We start from the raw sequence: 23,348 nt of genomic DNA, 5'->3' as shown, positions 1-23,348 counted from the left end.
GATACTTATGCACATACCAGTTTATGTATTTAAATAATATACATCTTAGATTTATTTATAAAATACTGTATGTTCAAAGAAATATTGTTAGGACTTTTGCAAGGTATAAACATTGCAATTGGATTACAATTAATATGTAATATGGGGTACTTAAAATATGAATCAAATACAAATATATTTTCCTTTAGGTAGGTATACACTTGAATGGAAAATGTGTGATAATGTTAAATCAATGAAATGCATTATTCTAAAGGTGGGAAGCAAATACTACATTACCAGTATGATATACAACATATTCCTTTATTGTTGTTATTGATAAATCTGTCAATCTCCCATCTGAGAAAAAATACAATACATCATGAAAAAAAGAATAAAACTATAATGACAATAATTATATGTACTGTATGTACAGTCCAATTAGCATATTTATCAAATTCACATCTTAAAAGAATTCTCTATACAACTGGAGGTTAAAAGGGGAATGACTTTTGATTTACAATAGGCAAACTTGGCTTCGCCCAGGACTTTGTGTTTTTCCATTGGTTATTAATAGGTTCTTTGTTTTGTGTGATCTCTTCTCATACACTTTGTATTGCTTGTAAGCAACACCCCCTGCTGCTCAGAATGGACAAGTGAATTTCAGAAGCATATATGAGTCACTATTTAGACTAGAGCATTCTGCTTTAACACTGCCTATCACAGTACGATAATTCTTTGTTCAAATCCTAGTTCTTGTCCGACTCCTGGTTCTGGAGGACCACTGTTTGCTTGGTTATTCCAATTGACGACCATACGCAGTCATGATAGACACACTGTCTCAAATACGACAGCTCAATCAAACTGATTTGGAGAAGACTAGTATTTAAAGTTGTTCTCTACGACCAAAAACACACAAACAAAACACTAGCCTATGGGTCAGCCCTCATTATTCTGTCATGGACATACAGCCTATTAAAAGACATGAAATGAGAGCCAACCTGCTGAAGTATGGTTCTTCCACATTGTGAGCAGCAGGGGGCCCTATACTAACTCCTCTTTTGTTCAACTACTCAGTGTTGTGATGAGACTACTGTACGTTTACCACGACAAGGGCACCATACATACTGACTCCATTTCACATCACCATGTTTAGCCACTCAATATACTGTGTTAATAAATATCTTTTTTTTTATACTTTAAAACTGTACACATTTTTGTTCTCTCCCTTACATTGTCTAAAATTACCTGACACCAAAGTAAATAAAAAAGAAAAAATATCTTTGTACAACGCAAGCACACCGAATTCCCCACAGATTTTGATCCACACTCATCATTCAACAGTCCTTATTTTAGAGACCAAAGCATTTGGTAGAAGGGCAAAATCCTAATCTCTCACTGTTCAACTGCAGATGAGACAACTTGGAGAATAAATGACAAAATCTGTCTTGTTTTGTAGTGCTCACAACCAAAGGCATAACTTTTGATAAGACCGGCAAATCTCCAACCATTCCACTACAAAAGAAACAAAGTACACAAATCCCCCAAGGAATAACTCCTAAATGTTCAAGTAAAACAGAAAATATTCTTTAAAAAAATATCTACCTGTATTTAACAAGGATTTACCTTTTTCACCAACCGTGTATAGTAAATAAAAAAAACGAGTAATTGCTCAAAATAATTAGACAAAATTCTATTTTCAAACAGTTATTACATAAAGCATTTACCCTGCTTTCTGACCAGAGCTGGTCATATCGCCTAAACACAGGAGCGTAGCTTGTGTGCAGTTGAGTACTAAGAGACCTCAGTTCTGCAGTCAAAATGGGAGCCAAGGGGCTAAATCAGCACAGTGGCAAGCAGGATATCTATGAAGAATCTACCTTAGCAGTCATAGCTAACTTGGCATTAGCAATTAATTTAGCATTAGCAAAAGAGCTAACTTAGCATTATAAGCTGAAAGAGCCAATTTAGCAGTCGCAGGAAACTTCACATCTGCAGGCTCTGTGAAGCATCTTGTCATTGTAAGACAATAATTGGTTGATTCTTTTGGCTTAAATGACACAGAGGCATAAATAAATACACAGCTCAAATGAAAAAACAATCAAATGAATAAATTGTTTCACTGCAAACCATTTTCAGTGCAGTTTGTCTGGTTGTTCAACTATAAATGCATGATAAAGCAGCATGTATTCAAATTAGGTCAAAGCACAACATTGATCAATCAATTCTGTTAAATTGTGAAACAAAGTTTGAGTAATTGATCTACTGCTAGCAAATTGTCACAGGACAGATCTTGTTAAGAGTTAATGCTTCTACTTATGTTGCTACAGTATATTACAATGTTGCTGTCCGATTTATGTAAAGAATGGAACATCCAAACACCAAATAGGCACTCCTTGTACCTAGGAGAACTGAAGCATAAAAACATTTACAATTTAATTGGAAACTAAATTAAGTTGAAGAAAGGATGTGGCCTGGCTAAGTCAGTGTTTTGGCTGTGCACAGGCAATTTAGATTTGGACACTGATTCAACAGTGAAGCAAAGCAAGCTGGAATACAAGGACAGCTTCTCACTTAGGAGACAGATTCATATGGGCTAATATGTAGGAATTCTGTTAGCAAAGTTTCATTAAACAATTCAATTATTTTCATGGAGTTGGCTTTTCAAGCAAAAACAAGTGTGTGGACAATAAGCACTACTTAAAAACATTTTTTACTTGTTTAAGAGATGAATTAATGGAGTCATTTCCAATTTGTTGTGATTACATACAAAACCACATTGACATATAAAAAAGGCTATAATAAATCACACATCAAGGAAATGCAGCCTCTTGGCCTTTACTTCAACTTAAAACTGACTTTCAGGTTACTTTAAACTTCTTTACAATTTTTCTTTTTTAGGGGGACTCCAGTTCTGCACGCTACTGTATATTTCAGTGGATTGGAGGGCATTGTGGATCCCAACTCCCTCGTTCAATAATTGAAACAGTACTGTGACATTGACCACTAGCCATACATATACTGTGTACATCCGATGAAAATAATTATTTTCAAAAGTAGTTTTATGGATCAAATGGAATAGACAATGTCCAGTGCTGTTGGACAATAAATTATAACTTGTTGTTGAACGCCCTGCCCACTCCTACATTGCACACAAACTGTAAAATCTCCTACGTTGCACACAAACTGTAAAATAACGTTGTTTGCAAGACTGACGAAAAAGGCACATTTTCATGAAATCTTTGAAAATGACGACATTGAACACACAGGCAGTCTTAGGGGTGGCGGTGTGGGGGTGTGCGGAATACGATTCTTGTGTTTCTGTTAGTTAGGAAACAAATGCAATGTTTCTAAATGAGAGTACAGGTCTTGAGAATTTCCTGGATATCCGCTTGGTCTTTGTGATGTTTGACCACTGGTCTCCTCCTGGTTTGGCTGTAGCACCCAGGCCCGCCCGGGTTAGCTGGGGAGTGTGTGTGTAGGACAGGAAGTATACGGTGGAAGGATAGTAGCCGCCTTCTCTCAAAACTCTCTCACATTCACCCCTTTCAGCCTTCAAACCATCAGGTGTCTAACCATCACTCTCGACTGCCACTAGTTGAGACTCAGACACCAGTGGCTAGTTAGCCATTCACCTCACTACATTTCCTTCCACACTGCCTTTGAGTTGGGCTCCAACTCCCATCTCTCCCTTCAGTTACACCACACCTAATCCCCTTTTTTATGGTCCTTCGAGCCGGACGCAGCTGTTAGCCATTGGGATTTGCAGTCATACGAAGACCTTGGCGAGCGCGTCGGCCCCGGCGCTGCCGATGTAGCACTTGGTGGGGTGGAACGCCACGTCGTGGATGGCCTCGTCCGACTTCTTGCGGTGCGCTGTGAACTCCTGGATGCACGTCTTGCTCTCCATGTTCCACAGGCGGATGGAGCAGTCGTGGCCTAACATGGCAGAGGATGGCGAGAATAAAAAGAAAGAAATAGGAACACAAGTATAAAGAAATAGGGAGGTAGAGTGAGACAGAGAGAAAGATGGAGAGATGTTACAATTATACAACTGCCTTTTAGTGAAAGTTGCCACAAGAAAGATCCAAGGGGGCTTCTGTTTCTGTGCTCAGATATCATATTTGCAACACTGTCAGTTTGTATCTCCAGTTATGCAAGTAACGATATTGCTGTAATTACATGAAACGCTAACCAACAAAACACTAGTACTTCTCTGTTTCCAGATAAATACTTACTGCCAGACATCAGGTACAAGCCATTGGGATCCACAGCTAAACTGGTGACTGCGTCCAGGTGGGCTACCATGGAGTGAATACATTTCCCTGTAATAGGATCCCAGAATGAGTACAAAATCAATGTCCTCAATGTTGTATTTATACCAACTGTTATAAGTACACTTTATACTGTGACAAAATGTGTTTGTCTTACTATGTGTAGATTTTATTTTCATTCTAGCTGGAATGTTGGTTCAAACTGGCCGCTGTCTATCTCACCCGTGTTGTTGTCGAAGAACTGGATGTGTCGGTCCTCCTGGGCCGTGATGGTGATGGGCAGAGTGGGGTGACTCAGCACCTTGTTGATCTTGCACGGGGCTTCTGTGTGTTCGGGGTGGACGTGAAAAGACAGGAAATTCAACTGAACATTGCCGATTAGCCTTTCTCATTTACATGTAGTCATTTGTCAGAACAACAGGATAAATGGGAGTTATAACTCAAGACAAAATTATTCAAAAGTAGGGAGTTGAACATCCACAGAGCTATAATATAATTGGTGGGTACTAGGGTTATATTGCAGACTGTGCTGATATACCAGCTGCTCTGCCCTGTTGCTAATAAAACAAAGAAATATGCTAAGGATACTTTCTGAAGCGAGTACACCAACAAAATAAGAGTATGACTTTTAATGCATAAACATAAAACATTTATGTTGTGACAAGAGGGGTAAAGGGAGTTAACAGGGAGAGCGCAAGAAAATAGGTAGTGAGCGTATACTGCACGCAAATACTCTCTTTCGAGTTACAAGTCTATATAGTCACTGTGTAGAAATGGCAGCGGAACTTACCGGGCTCTCCAGTCTGGTCCAGCTTGAGGATCAGCTGCCGCGTCTCCATGTTGAAGAGTCCGATCTCCCCCGTGCTGAACGACGTCACCATGTGGGCCGGCTCACTGCACACCAGGTCCACTGACGTGGGGACACCCAGCTCTGAAACCGACAGAGTTGAAAAGGTTATGAGCTAATCCTAGAGCAGTGGTTCTGCTGTATGGGGCAGGATTTGCTTGTGGTGACCTGGTCCTAGGTCAGACCTTTTTTTGCATTGAGTAACTCTTTATGGAGCTAATTCTTGATCAGTTTTACCTCTGAATCCGATAAAGGTAGAGGTGGAGAGGTTAGGGTTTGCTGTAGGGACCTGGTTTGTCCTAGGTCAGACCTCTTTTTGGGGCAGGTAGTGTTCTGAATTGACTCAGAGGTTCCCAAACTTTATTGACCCACGACCCCATATTGATATCAAAAATGTTTTGCAACCCCCACCATGTAAAAAAAAGTTATGCAATCAACGGCCAATGCTTACTTTTTAAAATTGGGACTATGACAGTCTATTACAAATCAGTCACAGTATTTTTGACAGTATTTCAATATGAAGACATTATGGTTTGACGTGACTGAAATGCATCAGAAAGGTATTGGGAAGTTCAGAAGACCATCAGGCAATAATGTTGTATGATCTTCTGTGTAGAAAGGTCTCTGACCTCCTCCCTATAGGCTGTCTCATCGTTGTCGGTGATCAGGCCTACCACTGTTGTATCATCGGCAAATGATGGCAAATGATGGTGTTGGAGTCGTGCCTGGCCATGCAGTCATGACTGAACAGGGAGTACAGGAGGGGACTGAGCACGCACCACTGAGGTGTTGAGGATCAGCGTGGAGGATGTGTTGTTACCTACCCTTACCACCTGGGGGCGGCCCGTCAGGAAGTCCAGGATCTAGTTGCAGAGGCAGGTGTATAGTCCCAGGGTCCTTAGCTTAGTGATGAACTTTAAGTGCACTATGGTGTTGAACGGTGAGCTGTAGTCAATGAATAGCATTCTTACATAGATGTTCCTTTTGTCCAGGTGTGAAAGGGCAGTGTGGAGTGCAATAGAGATTGCATCATCTGTGGATCTGTTGGGGCGGTATGCAAATTGGAGTGTGTCTAGGGATAATGGTGTTGATGTGAGCATGACCAGCCTTTCAAAGCACTTCATGGCTACAGATGTGAGTGCTACAGGTCGGTAGTCATTTAGGCAGGTTACCTTAGTGTTCTTGGGCACAGGGACTATGGTGGTCTGCTTGAAACATGTAGGTTTTACAGACTCAGTCAGGGTGAGGTTGAAAATGTTAGTGAAGATACTTGCCAGTTGGTCAGCGCATGCTCGGAGTACAAGTCCTGGAAATCCGTCTGGACCTGCGGCCTTGTGAATGTTGACCTGTTTAAAGGTCTTACATCGGCTACGGTGTGCGTGATCACACAGTCGTCCAGAACAGCTGATGCTCTCATGCATGTTTAAAGGTTACTTTCCTCGAAGCAAGCGTAGAAGTAATTTAGCTTATCTGGTAGGCTCGTGTCATTGGGCAGTTTGCGGCTGTGCTTCCGTTTGTAGTCTGTGATAGTTTGCAAGCCCTGCCACATCCGACGAGTGTCGGAGCCGGTGTAATACGATTCAATCTTAGTCCTGCATTGACGCTTTGCCTATTTGATGGTTCGTCGGAGGGCATAGCGGGAGTTCTTATCAGTTTCCGGGTTAGAGTCCCGCTCCTTGAAAGCGGCAGCTCTACCATTTAGCTCAGTGCGAATGTTGCCTGTAAGCCATGGCTTCTGGTTGGGGTATGTACGTACAGTCACTGTGGGGACGACGACATCTATGCATTGATTGATGAAGCTTGTGACTGATGTGGTGTACTCCTCAATGCAATCGGAAGAATCCCGGAACATATTCCAGTCTGTGCTAGCAAAAAAGTCCCGTAGCTTAGCATCTGCTTCATCTGACCACTTTCTTACGGACCGAGTCACTGGTAGTTTTTGCTTGTAAGCATGAATCATAAGGATAGAATTATGGTCAGATTTGTCAATTGGAGGGCAAGGGAGAGCTTTGTACGCATCTCTTGGTGTGGAGAAAAGGTGGTCTAGAGTTTTTTCCCCTTCTGGTTGCACATTTAACATGCTGGTAGAAATTAGGTAAAATGGATTTAAGTTTCCCTGCATTAAAGTCCCCGGCCACTAGGAGCGCCGCTTCTGGATGAACATTTTCCTGTTTGCTTATGGCCGTATGCAGCTCATAGAGTGCGGTCTTAGTGCCAGCATCGGTTTGTGGTGGTAAATAGACAGCTACGAAGAATATTGATGAAAACTCTCTTGGTAGATAGTGTGGTCTACAGCTTATCATGAGATACTCTACCTCAGGCGAGCAAAACCTTGAGATATCATGCACCAGCTGTTGATATCGTGCACCAGCTGTTGTTTACAAATATACATAGACCGCCACCCCTTGTCTTACTAGAGGCTGCTGTTCTATCCTGCCGATACAGTGTATAACCCGTCAGCTGTATGTTATTCATGTCGTCGTTCAGCCACGACTCGGTGAAACATAAGATATTACAGTTTATAATGTCCTGTTGGTAGGATATACGTGCTTGTAGTTCGTCCTCTTTATTATCCGGCCAATAGTACCAATGGCAAAGGCAGATTAGCTACTCGTCGCCAGATCCTTACAAGGCACCCCGATCTCCTTCTGCGATATCTCCGTCTCTTTTCCTGTGAATGACGGGGATGAGGGCCTTGTCGGGTGTCTGGAGTAAATCCCTCTCGTCCGACTCATTCAAGAAAAATTATTTGTCCAGTTCAAGGTGAGTAATCACTGTTCTGATGTCCAGAAGCTCTTTCCAGTCATAAGAGACGGCAGCAGCAACATTAGGTACAAAATAAGTTACAAACAATGTGAAAAAAAATTATTAAAAAAATAGCACGGTTGGTTAAGAGCCCATAAAACGGCAGCCATCCCCTCCGGTGCCATCTTCGTCATCAGGCGACCCTACATGGTGTCGCAACCCCTAGTTTGGGAAACCCTGGAGTAACTCTTTATGGGGCAGAATTTAGGTCATTGTATAGCTTGAAATGACAAATATATTTTATGAGCTGATCCTAGAGCAGTGGTTATGTGGGACAGTCCATGTAAGAGGGTGAATTTGGTGTTTTGTAAGCTGATCCTAGAGCAGACGTTGTGGAACATTACGTAAAAAATGTGTGAGGCATCTGTTTTATGAACTGATCTTAGTGCAGTGTTTGTGTGGGACAGCCAATGTAAGTCTATTGGGGGATCATTTCGTCGATCTGATCTGTGTCCAGCACCTCACCTCCTTTCTCGTTGAAGATGGCGAGTGCAGGGGAGGTGTTGGCAGCGTTCCACAGGCGCACCGTGCCATCCCCGGAGCAGGAGAGCAGGCGCTGATGGGCCGAGCTGTAGACCACTCCCCACACTGAGTCAGTGTGACCCAGCAGCGCACCCCGCAGCACCGAGGGCTCTATTGCAGGAAAGAGAGAGGGAGAGTTAGGAGAGAGAGAGAAGGAGAGTTATGAGGGAGAGGTGGAGAATTAAGAGGTGGGAAGAGTTAAAAGGAGGGAGGGGAAAAGGAGAGAGGGAATGGTAGAGAACGAAAGATCATGTGGAGACAGGAAAAAAATAGTTGGATAAAGAGGAGAATACAGTGAAAGAGGAGGATGAAAGGAATGTCAGATTGAGAGTTAGAAGAGTGATGTAGTGAAAAGGGAAAATAGAGGTGGCGAGAGAAAGAGTAAAGTGATGAGAACAGTGAAGAGATGAAGAGAATATGAAAAAAGGAGAAAGAAGAGAGATGTACTAATAATCAGGGGTGTAGCTAAGGCAACTGGGGGAATACCATATGAGTCGTAGGGGTCAATATTGGGGTTGGGGGTGTTCCAGCTCTGAATGGTTCCATCCACCCCCCCACTGAAGCACTGCTCCCCTGTAGAGCTCATGGTCACACACAACACCGCACCCCTACAGAAGACAGGAAAACTCATCTCATTATTAACTTCAACTTGTTTTGGGGAAGACAAAACACAAGACCGCACTCCTACAGAAGAAAGTGGCAATACCTGTTACTACAAAATTCAACACTTGCTTTTTTCTCATTGCACTTTAGTAGTGTTTTACTTATGCAAAGGTACAAAGTATGTGAATATGTACATTTGATGGTTTGTATGGAATACATTTGATAGAACAAATGATTCATGTATACAAGAGTATGAGTCCAGCTGTCCAGTTATTAAAAAGGTTGGGTTATAGTGGATAAGGAGGGTTACTCACCGATGGGCCCTGAAAGTATAGATGGGTTCCACATCTAGGGCAGCACACCTAGGAAGACAGACAGGGGACATAATTATCTTCGATGTACATATTCAACGAGCATACACGAACTAAAACCCAATGTCCCATAACAGCCATCAGAGATGTATAAGAAAAAGGCATAATTTAGCTATCGATTGTCTTTTCACTATAGTGCTCTTAATTAACAATTCCACATGACTCTTACCCCATTGAAAGTGACCCAGTTAGCCACTTGCACTACTTAAGTACCTGCTGAAAAGCATAATTGTCTTTGACTGGGTCATATTCATTAGTGCACACCGAGAGTTTCTTTATTACTATGCATCGCTCTTATCTTGGTGTCAAGACGTCGCCTGCTTGGGTAGTGCAAACCCCATCCCCCTCTCCCTGCCTCTCCCTTTCCTACCACAACCCATGCGGTGATCACAGAGAGATGTCGTAAATTCCTGAGAATCTCCTCATGGCCAACAGTATTAAGAGAGAGGGTAAACTTTCAGGACAAAGGAATTCTCTTCCACCTCACAGAACTTGAGGTACGAACATATTTCATATTCCTGCAAAAGTATGAAAGCTCGGTGGATAGTCCAGCTATGAACCGGTCCATTTGTCACCACGTGGGAAACTCATGTGAGACTGTGGGACTACATACCATACCGCTGTTTATATAATAACCTCAGATATGAGGTTTACATCTGTTTGTTGTATAAAATGAATGAGTGAGTATGATACTGTTTGTATAATTGTGTAATATGATTTTGAACTGTTTAATGAAGGAAAATACAACTCCCTGTTGTATTTGAACTAAATCATAGGACCCGCCCCTGAGCCAGTTGGGTCAGAGACCATGGGACAGCCCCTCTCTGCTATCTGAATAAAAGCCAACTCTAAGAAATTACTATTTAGACCATGTTTATCCTCCAAGGAGGAGAACGAAGGTTGAGTATAATTGCTGAATCTTTAACCATACCACGTGGTTAAAACTCTTATACCAATAATAACAAGTCTTTGATATTGACTACTAGTCTGCAGCTAGGAATTCGGTATCATTGAACGCGAAGAAAGACAACCGCCGAAACATCCATTCTATAACGAATGTCACTCTGAACTCTCCACAATAACTACGACAGAAGGAACTCCAACAAAAACGAACTTCTCTCCAACGATCAAGACGACACACAATGAGCGTAAATATATATATATTGATTGCAATTGTTCCCGAATGAGTGAGCGTTCATGTGTAAGGATTAGCATGTCAATTGTTATAATTATGGACTCTGTAGTGAATTCTTAGTCGAACGCCATTTTCCCTTTGTCTAACAGCCGCCATGCCGGTTCAGCCCACTAGGGCATATTTCTCCTATCATTTCATGTAACTATTTTAAGTTTGTTTGTTTGTTTATGCATTTCTGTGAATTAATTAGTTAGTAATAAATAAATGATTTAAGACAATTGATGTATGGATGACTCATAGTGAAGACTGGGTTCGTGCAGATAATCAACAATTTACGACGTTTGAAATGAGACTAACGTGAGGTAAAAATAAATAAATCATTAATCAGAAGACTATTGATCAGATATGAAAATATCTGAAAGGTTATATTGGGAAATGATAACTTTGTAATCTAATAACTTTCCCTGGTGCCCTCGAATTCATAGTTAATTAGTTACGTTATCACTCAAGTGATAGCGTAATCCCTAATTACAGGAATCTTTGATAAAACTATAAGTCTTCAATTTAACGATAGCAAAGACATGACATTGGTCAGGTCGTTATTGTAAAAGAGAATGTGCTCTCAATTACTTACCTGGTTAAATGAAAGCAAACATTTTAATTGTTTGGGGTCTAGTAAATACAATCCAGGTGTTTGACTGACAGCAGGGTAGGCCTATGTGAACTCTTACTTCTTGGCGGGGGCGGTCTTCTGGAGGTTCCACAGTTTGAGGGTGTGGTCCTCGGAGGCAGTGACCAGGACGGGCTCCACGGGGTGGAAGGCCAGGCCCCGGATGGAGTCAAAGTGGCTCCGCAGCGTGAACTTGGGGTTCCACGTCTTCCGCAGCGCATCCTGACTGTTGGTCACCTGAGTAAAATGGCAAAGAGTATTTGATGTCAGTTGGAGATTTGCAGACAGATGGCCCCCTTCTGACCACCTCCTCCCTCTGCTCAAGCCATGTGGTTCCCTCTTGATTGTCGCTTCCTCTGTTGGATGCTTGAAAGCCTCAAAACTCTGGCTGGAAATCGCAGTCCAGACCTACTACGTCATATGGCTGTTATTTGATTGTTTTTCTTTAGCTTTTTCAAGCAAGCAATATAGAAGTTCTGAAAAATATTATTATTATTATTATTATTATTATTAGGATTCAAGCCTTAGTCCTGTACAATGTTTCAGAATGTATAGCAAGCTAGGAGTCACTAGTTTTGTCTTATTTATTTCAATTTACAAAAAGTAACTTACGTAGTCACACCTGACTTAAGGTTGGTTCCTGTTTGTTAAGCAAGTTCAGTGGTGCTATGCTCTTTACCAAGCCTCTAAATACAGTTGAAGTCGGAAGTTTACATACACCTTAGCCAAATACATTTAAACTTAGTTTTTCACAATTCCTGACATTTAATCTTCGTAAACATCCCCCGTCTTAGGTCAGTTAGGATCACCACATTTTAAGAACGTGAAATGTCAGAATAATAGTAGAGAAAATGATTTATTTCAGCTTTTATTTCTTTCATCACATTTCCAGTGAGTCAGAAGTTTACATACACTCAATTAGTATTTGGTAGCATTGCCTTTCAAGCTTCCCACAAAAAGTTGGGTGAATTTTGGCCCATTCCTCCTAACAGAGCTGGTGTAACTGAGTCAGGTTTCTAGGCCCCCTTGCTTGCACACGCTTTTTTAGTTATGCCCACAAATTTACTATAGGATTGAGGTCAGGGCTTTGTGATGGCCACTCAAATACCTTGGCTTTGTTGTTCTTAAGCCATTTTTCCACAACTTTGGAAGTATGCTTGGGGTCATTGTCCATTTGGAAGACCCATTTGCGACCAAGCTTTAACTTCCTGACTGATGTCTTGAGATGTTGCTTCAATATATCCACATAATTTCCCTGCTTTATGATGCCATCTATTTTGTGAAGTGTACCAGTCCCTCCTGTAGCAAAGCACCCCAACAACATGATGCTGCCACCCCCGTGCTTCACGATTGGGATGGTGTTCTTCGGCTTGCAAGCCGTCCCCTTTTTCCTCCAAACATAACGATGGTCATTATAGCCAAACAGTTCTATATTTATTATTCATCGGACCAGAGGACATTTCTCCAAAAAGTACGATCTTTGTCCCCATGTGCATTTGCAAACCATAGTCTGGCTTTTTTATAGCGGTTTTGGAGCAGTGGCTTCTTCCTTGCTGAGCGGCCTTTCAGGTTATGTTGATATAGGACTTGTTTTACTGTGGATATAGATACTTTTGTACCTGTTTTCTCCAGCATCTTCACAAGGTCCTTTGTTGTTGTTCTGGGATTGATTTGCATTTTTTGCACCAAAGTACATTCATCTCTAGGAGAGACAGAACAACTCCTTCCTGAGCGGTATGACGGCTGCGTGGTCCCATGGTGTTTATACTTGCGTAATATTGTTTGTACAGATGAACGTGGTACCTTCAGGCGTTTGGAAATTGCTCCCAAGGATGAACCAGACTTGTGGAGATCTACAATTTCTGGCTGATTTCTTTTGATTTTCCCATGATGTCAAGCAAAGAGGCACTGAGTTTGAAGGTAGGCCTTGAAATACATCCACAGGTACACCTCCAATTGACTCAAATGATGTCAATTAGCCTATCAGAACATTCTAAAGCGATCATTTTCGGGAACTTTCCAAGCTGTTTAAAGGCACAGTCAACCTAGCGTATGCAAACTTCTGACGCACTGGAATTGTGATACAGTGAATTATAAGTGAAATAACCTGTCTGTAAACAATTGTTGGAAAAATTACTTGTGTCATGCACAAAGTAGATGTCCTCACAGACTTGCCAAAACTATAGTTTGTTAACAAGAAATTTGTGGAGTGGTTGAAAAACAAGTTTTAATGACTCCAACCTAAGTGTATGTAAACTTCCGACTTCAACTGTATGTATGCAATGTGCCCCTTGTGCTTGACCACAGTTGATAGTCACTGCATATCCTTTTCATTTCCTGCTTGTTAAAGTTGCAATATCTTTAGCATGAAAGTTACCATACAAACTTTAATGTTATCTAATGCACACAAATCCATGCCTATTTTGAGATGAGTGTCCATCATAGAAATATAATTAGAACACTATGGTGTCCTCCCACACTGGGTCCAACTGAGCAATATAACACTCAGTCTCTTCAATCCCAACCTCATTCTGCATGCTAGGTCTCTACAGCCATACAACAGCAGAGTTCATTTCGCATTCAATTGATCTGGAGTGTGTGTATGTGCACGCATGTGCCTCTGTGTGTGTGTGTGTGTGTGTGTCTCTGTGTGTGCACGTTCGCATTAATGTGTATGCGTCTAGGCGCGTGTTTGTGTGTGTGTCAATAAGAGCGAAAGTCAAAGCACATGCTAATCAGACTAGCCTGTTTAAATATTGACATTTTGAAAGCTGGAGACCAGCCTCTTACATAAGCTTGGTTCAATTCTGTGGATTACTATTGATTTCAAGGCTTCTGTTTGCAGTTACACTCAAAGCCTATGTACAGAAGCACAGAGTTAATAAAGTAGGAGAATTTATTCTGCTCATAAACCTACACTACCAATCAGCTTGATCCCAATTCTTACGCATATTCCGGCGCTCCGGGGTGAAGTTCCCTAGGATCAGTTTCTCTTTCCAATCCTAACCTTTATCATGACCAGGGGAAATGCTAAACTGAACCAAGATCAGCATAAACTTCTCTCTCCTCCTACTCGCTCACCTGGGGTACATACAATACAATAAACCCAGGGTTTTCTCACAGTGTACACTGTGAGAAAAGTCTTGTCTGTCAATAACTGACTAAGGCTTTGAAAAATAGGTTGGACCTTTAGATAAATACAGTGCATTCAGACCTCTTGACTTTTCCACATTTTGTTACGTTACAACCTTATTCTAAATGTTTTATTTTTTTCATTCCCTCATCAATCTACACACAATAGATGGGCCACTCAAGGACATTGAGACTTGTCTCGAAACCACTCCTGCATTGTCTTGGCTGTGTGCTTAAGGTCGTTGTCCTGTTGGAAGGTGAACCTGAGCACTCTGGAGAAGGTTTTCATCAAGGATCTCTCTGTACTTTGCACCGTTCATCTTTCCCTTGATCCTGAATAGTCTCCCAGTCCCTGCCAAATGATGCAAAAATGTCTAAAAATCTGTTTTCGCTTTGTCATTATGGGGTACTGTGTAGATTGATGAGGACAAGTTATTTAATCCATATTAGAAAAAGGCTGTAATGTAACAAAATGTGTAAAAAGTCAAGGTGTCTGAATACTTTCCGAATGCACTGTATATGCCTTTCTACTCTGTGTTCCAGTTTGGAAGCTCAAAGTTTCTAAATCAATCTTCTGCTATACGGCAATGTAAAGCAGTAGACGTTTGCTGCTCCGAGGGATCTAAGTGCTGAAAGAGTTGTCCATGGGGCTCCACAGGTTTAAGGTCATGTAGATACATAGCTATATATATACACTGCTCAAAAAAATAAAGGGAACACTTAAACAACACAATGTAACTCCAAGTCAATCACACTTCTGTGAAATCAAACTGTCCACTTAGGAAGCAACACTGATTGACAATAAATTTCACATGCTGTTGTGCAAATGGAATAGACAAAAGGTGGAAATTATAGGCAATTAGCAAGACACCCCCAATAAAGGAGTGGTTCTGCAGGTGGTGACCACAGACCACTTCTCAGTTCCTATGCTTCCTGGCTGATGTTTTGGTCACTTTTGAATGCTGGCGGTGCTTTCACTCTAGTGGTAGCATGAGACGGAGTCTACAACCCACACAAGTGGCTCAGGTAGTGCAGCTCATCCAGGATGGCACATCAATGCGAGCTGTGGCAAGAAGGTTTGCTGTGTCTGTCAGCGTAGTGTCCAGAGCATGGAGGCGCTACCAGGAGACAGGCCAGTACATCAGGAGACGTGGAGGAGGCCGTAGGAGGGCAACAACCCAGCAGCAGGACCGCTACCTCCGTCTTTGTGCAAGGAGGAGCAGGAGGAGCACTGCCAGAGCCCTGCAAAATGACCTCCAGCAGGCCACAAATGTGCATGTGTCTGCTCAAACGGTCAGAAACAGACTTCATGAGGGTGGTATGAGGGCCCGACGTCCACAGGTGGGGGTTGTGCTTACAGCCCAACACCGTGCAGGACGTTTGGCATTTGCCAGAGAACACCAAGATTGGCAAATTCGCCACTGGCGCCCTGTGCTCTTCACAGATGAAAGCAGGTTCACACACACATGTGACAGACGTGACAGAGTCTGGAGACGCCGTGGAGAACGTTCTGCTGCCTGCAACATCCTCCAGCATGACCGGTTTGGCGGTGGGTCAGTCATGGTGTAAGGGGTGGTATTTCTTTGGGGGGACGCACAGCCCTCCATGTGCTCGCCAGAGGTAGCCTGACTGCCTTTAGGTACTGAGATGAGATCCTCAGACCCCTTGTGAGACCATATGCTGGTGCGGTTGGCCCTGGGTTCCTCCTAATGCAAGACAATGCTAGACCTCATGTGGCTGGAGTGTGTCAGCAGTTCCTGCAAGAGGAAGGCATTGATGCTATGGACTGGCCCGCCCGTTCCCCAGACCTGAATCCAATTGAGCACATCTGGGACATCATGTCTCGCTCCATCCACCAACGCCACACCACAGACTGTCCAGGAGTTGGCGGATGCTTTAGTCCAGGTCTGGGAGGAGATCCCTCAGGAGACCATCCGCCACCTCATCAGGAGCATGCCCAGGCATTGTAGGGAGGTCATACAGGCACGTGGAGGCCACACACACTACTGAGCCTCATTTTTGACTTGTTTTAAGGACATTACATCAAAGTTGGATCAGCCTGTAGTGTGGTTTTCCAATTTAATTTTGAGTGTGACTCCAAATCCAGAACTCCATGGGTTGATAAATTTGATTTCCATTGATCATTTTTGTGTGATTTTGTTGTCAGCACATTCAACTATGTAAAGAAAAAAGTATTTAATAAGAATAGTTCATTCATTCAGATCTAGGATGTGTTATTTTAGTGTTCCCTTTATTTTTTTGAGCAGTGTATATATATTTACAGATTTTAGGTAATGTATATATAGCTATGTGTATATATGTGTGTGTGTGTTTGACTTTCGCTCTTATTGACACACACACACACACATACATATACCTTGCTATAGATATATATATAGCTATAGATATATATAGCTATATATATATACATACATACATACATACATACACACACATACAGCAGAAAATGTCATATGTGAATGCTGCTGCCCACTGTTTGATGGTGGTGCCCTTTGATGTGATTAGCTGAATGTTGTTGATTGCTATGTCCATTTTACTTAATTTTTTATGATTGCTGTGGTCATGATATGTAAATAAAATTCCCTTCGGGGCAAAAATGTGTGTTGTTTTTATAATAATAAAAGTTTTCATTCATTACTAGCTGTCTTGCCATTGCATCTGGCAGTGGTTGGTGGCCCGTGTAAGGAAGGACTGACGCCACACATGGTAGACCAGGCTGTCGGCTTTGTTGGCCACGGTCATGCTGCCAGCTCGCCCCCCTTACCCTCCCTTCCTTCCTTATCCTCCGTTCCCCGCAGAGGTAGGTAATCATGTCGTAGGCCAGGCTGTCTGCCTCGTTGGTCACAGTAAGGTCCGCCAGCTTGCCCAGCCTCAGCTCACTCTCCCCCATTCCACCCCTCAACCTCCCCATAATCCCCCCCAGAGGTGCTTACGTCGTAGGCCAGGCTGTCCGCCTCGTTGGCCACAGTGAGGCCGGCCAGCTCGCCCAGGCCTAGCTCGCTCTCCGCCGCCTCGTCCGGCCCCATGATGAACGACTTCCCTGACGTGGGCGGAAACGTCATGGCCTCCACTGGGATGGATGTATGGACAGTGAGATAGACGGACAGATGGACAGACACACCAGGCAGAGGGACAGAGCCAGACAAACAAATTAGACAGGCAAATATACCAGACAAGTAAGTAGGGAAACATTTACAGACGGACAAAAGGGAGTCAAAACACTAAACGACTTCTACTGAAACGTAACCATCATTGGTATTTGGGCCTATTAGATATTGTTGTGTCAATTTGTAAATTCAATTATTTACAGTCAATTATATATATTTGAAAACTGTGCATTCTGTAAATTCAAACCCTTTGGGGACAATTAAGCTCTCGTCTTACCTTCTTCGGGGTGGCCCACTTCGTGCTCGTTGAGCCTGGGGACACTGGGCCGGGATGGCGGTGTCACGGGGGGCTGCATGGAGGGGAGATCCTCGGCGTCTCGCAGGTTGGCCAGCATATCCTGCAGTTTGGACCGATTAGGCCCTGGGATGAGGAGGAGGAGGAAGAGGAGAAGAGGATCATGGAGGAGTAGAGACAAAGAAGGAAAGGAGAGGGAGGAAGAGGAGAAGAGGATCATGGAAGAGTAGAGACAAAGAAGGAAAGGAGAGGGAGGAAGAGGAGAAGTAGTAGTGTACAGAGAGGATCAGGAAGAAACTGAGAAACTTTATAAGATTGAAGTTTAGTTTAGTTTATTAATTCAACCATTTAAAAAAATGGTTTCCATTGTGGTCCTCGAGACAAGATGGATAGACAAGATCGAACACAGTATGGCAGTGAAATAATAAAACAAAAACGGAGAAGAACATCTATCTCATCATTCCAGTTACATCATAGGGGTTATTCATATGGGCACAGAAGATATCAAACATATTTTTACTTTATTTTTAAAGCTGCCCAGAGAGGACGTTGTTTTTATGGGCAGAGGCAACTCATTCCATTCTGAGGCTCCAGTATACAAGAAAGTACCTTTCCCAGCATTACTCCTGAACCTGTATAAACACACATCAGCAACACCTGATCTGGTGCTGTGATTATGTGCATCCCTAACATGAGGAAAGTAAAAACTCACTTAGATATCTGGGCGCAGGACCATAAATACTCCTGTAAACCAAACCTAGTCTAATCTGGGACACCCTAGCCTTAATAGGCAGCCAGTTTAGTTCCTGAAAGCAGCTCCCGCCTATGTGAGTATGTGGACTCACCTTCAATACTACCGTGATCAGCTTATTCTGGGCTATCTGGAGCTTCCCCTTCATAAGTTTAGATAAGCCCCCAAACCAGGAAGTACTAGCATAGTCAAAATGGCATTGAATGAGGGCAGTAGCTAGCACTTTCATGGAGTCCTTATCAAGCAGCTTGGACTTTCTAGCCAAAAACGTAGTCTTGGCATTAACCTTCCCTAGCACTTTATTGGCCATGCTCACACCTCCCAAGCTTCCATCAAGGATACATCCCAAGTAGCTAACAGAGGTTTTAGTAGTCAGCACCTCACCCCCTAATTCCACACTTTCAGAGGATTTCAGAGGACCTACTCAATTTAGGTCTGGATCAAAAAATAATTGCTTCAGTTTTCCCTAAGTGCAGAGATAGCTTATTATCTCCAAGCCATTTGCTAATGTTAGTAAGCTCTGTGCTAAGTATGCTCTACTTTTGTGAGACACCAGTCATCCGCATAAAGAAAAATACGGCAAGAACAAGCATCTTTCATATTGTTAATATACAATAAAAACAGCAGAGGCCCAAGCACGCTCCCCTGCGGAACGCCACAACTTGCATGAGTCAGTGAACCATTATCCTCTACTGCTTGCTCCCTTCCTGATAAATAGGACTTAACCCAGCCTAGAGGGATACTGCTTAACCCCAGTGCTTCCAGTTTGGAGATTAGGAGACAGTGGTTAACTGTATCAAAGGCCTTCTGTAGGTCAAGCAGTACCATTCCACAGAGATATCCCTCATCAATCGCTTTCCTGATGAAGTCAGTCAAGTAAAGTAGACATGAATTAGTGGAGTATTTTTTTCTAAAACCCGACTGAAAATCATACATTAGACCCTGTTTGTTAACATATTCATACATTTGCTCATGTACAACTCTCTCCAGGATCTTTGATGTTACACAGAGGATAGATACAGGCCTATAATTCCCAGGGTCAGACTTTATCCCCTTCTTCTACAGAGGTATAACTTTAGCTTGTTTCATGTCCCTGGGAAAGGTACCGTGTTCAACAGAGAGATTAACGATATACGTAATACAAGGGCCAATTTGCTCAGCAGAATCTATAAGAAACCTTGCAGGAATATTATCCAGGCCTGTGGCTTTGGAGCATTTAAGCTCTGCCAGCATACTGACTATGTTGGCTGTTGCTACCTTAGCAAAAGAAAAAGAGTTTGGCTGAACCCCTAACTCTACATAATACTTCTGGACTTGGTTGCTTCCATACAAACCAGAACTGGTGACAGCTTGCTAAGCAGCTTGCAGAAGTAAAAATAAAAAGAGTTGAATTCATTGGCAACCTCTGCTTATTCATATACCATCTCCCCCCTGATGTTCAGTCCAATATTGTTTAGTTTGTTTATGGTAGTACTACTATAGCCTAGTTCCTTAAATTATTTCCAAAGCTTTTTAGGGTCAATTTTGTTCTCAATTATTTTCTCAGCAAAGTAACCCCTCTTAGCTTCATCCATCCGGCTCTGTACTTCATTTCTGTGATGTTTATACAGGACAAAATCATGCTGCTCTTGAGAGTTCTTATTTTTTTTTAAAGGCCTTATTCCTTGCTTGGATAGATTGTAGAATCTCATGATTAAACCAAGGGCTAGATCTCTGCTTTACCCTGACCCGTCTAATGGGAGCCATCACATTCACCACATCAAGGAATCTACATTTAAAGACTTCCCAGGCACTATCTAGCACAGGTGACCAGTCAATTTTACCCACTTCCTTCCTAAACTTTTCAACACAGTATTTTTTGAGACCTCTGATTCTAACGGTTTTGTGACACTTAAATATATATCTTTAAAAATCCTCCTTGTGCAAAATGTAATAACATGATCATTGATTCCATATACTATTACTCCACTCTGTGATATTTTAGATATATCAGACACCAATATTAAGTCAATCATACTTTGCACTGTTTCACATATCCTGGTGGGATCTTTTATCATTTGGGTCAGAGCAAGTGATCTACAAAAGTGCATAAATAGGTTGGGCTATTCTTTTTGCAGACATCAGTATTGAAATCCCCTAACAAAATGATTTCCATCAACAGGGAATCATTACAGTTTGACAACACAATTTCAAGACCTTCATAGAATGCATTCTGCTTGGGCGGCCTATAACACACCCCCGACAAAATCGGCTTGGTTTTGGGAAGGCAGATATCCAGCCAGACAATCTCCAGATCAGCGCTCAAATCTGATCTGAAGTTAAAAGCAGATTGAACAGCAGGTCCATGGCTGATGCTTGGTGAAGGAGGACTTCGTAGCTAGAACATAGAAATAACTCATAGAAAAATGAAAGCAATTTAAGTTGGGAGGAAAGGAGAGTTAAGTCACTGATACTGACATACTTTCACAGAAAAGAAGAAGAAGTTGGAATGGTTGAAAAATACAGAGAAATAAAAAAGGAACCAGCACACACACAAAGACACAGGTGCAGCTGATAACCTATGACATAATAAAGACAGGTACAAACATGACGAAGCGGGGATGGAATGTCTCAAAAGTAGGATGGTGCAACCATAGACATAGAATTACTCGAAGGGGCGCGCCCATTCCAAGACAATGAGGCCAAAATGGGTGAGCCATGTCACCCATACGGAGTGTACCCACGAGGGTGCAGTCAAATCGCTGTGGTCTGATGGGCTATGCCCTTTTTAATAATTCTATTTCTATGGGTGCAACTTAAAACAGCAATGAGTAATGTCGATACAGTGAGTGGGTTAGGAATGCAGTACAGTGCACTTTTCTTACACTGAATGTGGTTATAGTGATCGACCACTTACAATAGTGATCAAATTGTCCTGCACGGGTCTGATCACTGTGAGGGGAGGCAGTGTATTGCAATCCCATTGAAATGTTAACACACACACATGTACACACAGAGCCACACACAGAAGCAAAGACAAACATGGAGAAGGGGTACTAGATGGCCGAAAAGGAGCGCCAAAACGAAGCGATGGGAGGAAGAGAGTGTCTAACGTGCGTAACGTGTCCGTTAAATATAATTTTTGCATGACATAGTTCACCTCAACCTGAGAGAGAGAGGAGAGAGAAGCTCTTATCGCCAGAACAAGGAGAAAGAATGAAAGATAGAACGCAATGGAGAGAAAGAAAGAGAAGGGGAGGCCTGATAGACTTACTCTTCACCCCCTTTTTGCCCTTGCGCTCCTTCCTGTACTGCTCCTTGAGTTGGGCTATGAGGCCCTGGTCCACGTCCCAGGCCTCAGGCATGGGGCACTGCTCTTCCTTCTCTACACCCGAGGGAAGGGGTTGGGGGTAAGGGGGGGGGGACAGAAACCGAGAAGCCGGTCAGTGTCCAGAACTTTCATCTGAACCAGACCAAACGAAACTCAAATCCAAAGTGTAATGAAATTAAAGGTGGTTCAAGTGAAGATGGCTTCTTTAATCCTAATATATATAGCCTGTAAAATGTATTGCAGAGACACTTGCCTAAGATCCCCCCCTCCAAGTGTGCTATCGGACCAGTGGTTAGCGAGTTTGCCTACGGGCTGGGAGATCTTGGTTTGAGACCCGCAATATACAGTATGTTGCATTATCGCCATTTGCTGCAGTATGTAAAAAAAAAAGTGTGTGATGGAAATTCTTCCTGATACACTTTTTTTCTCCCACCGAGAGCCCCAAGTTCATGTTTTCTACAGGCATTTGGGCCTCTCTCGAAGCAACTATAGGGGGTTTGATGATGTCAACACATTGGGGTCAGTCAGGAAGAGAACCGGTCAAATTCTCTTCTCATACGACAACAGACAGGGATGGAACGGGAGAATTGAGTCATGCCTGAGGGTTACAGTTTTTGCACCACTCGACATGGAAACATAAAAACACAAACGTACAAAACACAAAAAATTGCCATTAAACAAAGGGTTTGGGAGGTAAAAAAAGTTGTAAAAAGCCAGATTGGCTTCCGACCCCAAAAAAATACAGCTGACATCAACTGTTTCATTTGATGGCTGGCAGCAATCCTGAAAATGTTTGCGTTAATGTATTCAAAAATATTAAATGTCAAAGAAAGCTGTGTCCTGCCAAATTAGGTGACAACAAAGCATATGGTGGAACAGCAGCCATGCCTCACTCAGTCTCTGCGAGGCTTTGTTCTGTGCCGCAACATCAATAGCAGCAAACAGCATACCAACGACATGCTAATGTTAAGATCATGCAAATAACATTCAATACCCCCCAAAATGCAATGCCATTCAATAACTCTGTCATGTTTTGAAATGTTCTATATGTCAAAAGCAGCAACCATGTAGGTTTTATAGTGTAAGCTGGCTAAAGAACAAAAAAATAAAATAATGAATTTCAACAACAAAAAAGTCTAATAATGTGGGGGAGTTATCTGTATCTATACCTATTAGCATATTCATATTTCTAATTTCAGATGCAGGCATGATCATACAATATATGGTAAACAGAACAGATATTCTTTCCCCATTGCAGCCCTCAGCGACAGATGTCTCTGGTTCTATCCAAAATGGCACCCTATTCCCTATATAGTGCACTACTTTTGACCAGGGTCCATAGGGCTCAGGTCTAAAAAATAGTGCACTATATAGGGAATAGGGTGCCATTTGGTATACATTATTGGTCTGTAGCAGCAGTGTGGGATCAAGAGGAGCTGCTGATGACAACTCCGTTTCATAACTGATCAGCGAAGCGCCTCGCTGCCGCTGGACCTTTAATACCATCCATCCATCTATCTATCCTTCCT

The 23,348-nt window shown here is 42.4% G+C and overlaps 1 protein-coding gene across 1 annotated transcript in view; it reads right to left on the bottom strand.

Annotated features, from left to right (window-relative positions):
• Positions 1-281: 281 nt before the first annotated feature.
• Positions 282-23,348, bottom strand: part of LOC120032738 (striatin-like) — a 108,180-nt gene continuing 85,113 nt past the window's right edge. Inside the window, exons 8-18 of the mRNA XM_038978925.1 lie at positions 21,763-21,873; positions 17,741-17,884; positions 17,290-17,426; positions 11,265-11,440; positions 9,342-9,389; positions 8,911-9,032; positions 8,368-8,535; positions 5,041-5,181; positions 4,473-4,574; positions 4,215-4,301; positions 282-3,915 (exon numbers count right to left, since the gene is read on the bottom strand). Of these exons, the coding sequence (XP_038834853.1) occupies positions 3,746-3,915; positions 4,215-4,301; positions 4,473-4,574; positions 5,041-5,181; positions 8,368-8,535; positions 8,911-9,032; positions 9,342-9,389; positions 11,265-11,440; positions 17,290-17,426; positions 17,741-17,884; positions 21,763-21,873 (1,406 nt within the window). The 3' untranslated portion in view covers positions 282-3,745. The remainder of the gene's footprint in view (positions 3,916-4,214; positions 4,302-4,472; positions 4,575-5,040; positions 5,182-8,367; positions 8,536-8,910; positions 9,033-9,341; positions 9,390-11,264; positions 11,441-17,289; positions 17,427-17,740; positions 17,885-21,762; positions 21,874-23,348) is intronic.

This window comes from Salvelinus namaycush, chromosome 39 (genome assembly GCF_016432855.1).
Source record: "Salvelinus namaycush isolate Seneca chromosome 39, SaNama_1.0, whole genome shotgun sequence".
Lineage (NCBI taxonomy): Eukaryota > Metazoa > Chordata > Actinopteri > Salmoniformes > Salmonidae > Salvelinus > Salvelinus namaycush.
Note: the sequence above shows the minus strand (reverse complement) of the source record. Positions and strands in the feature narration are given on the sequence as shown.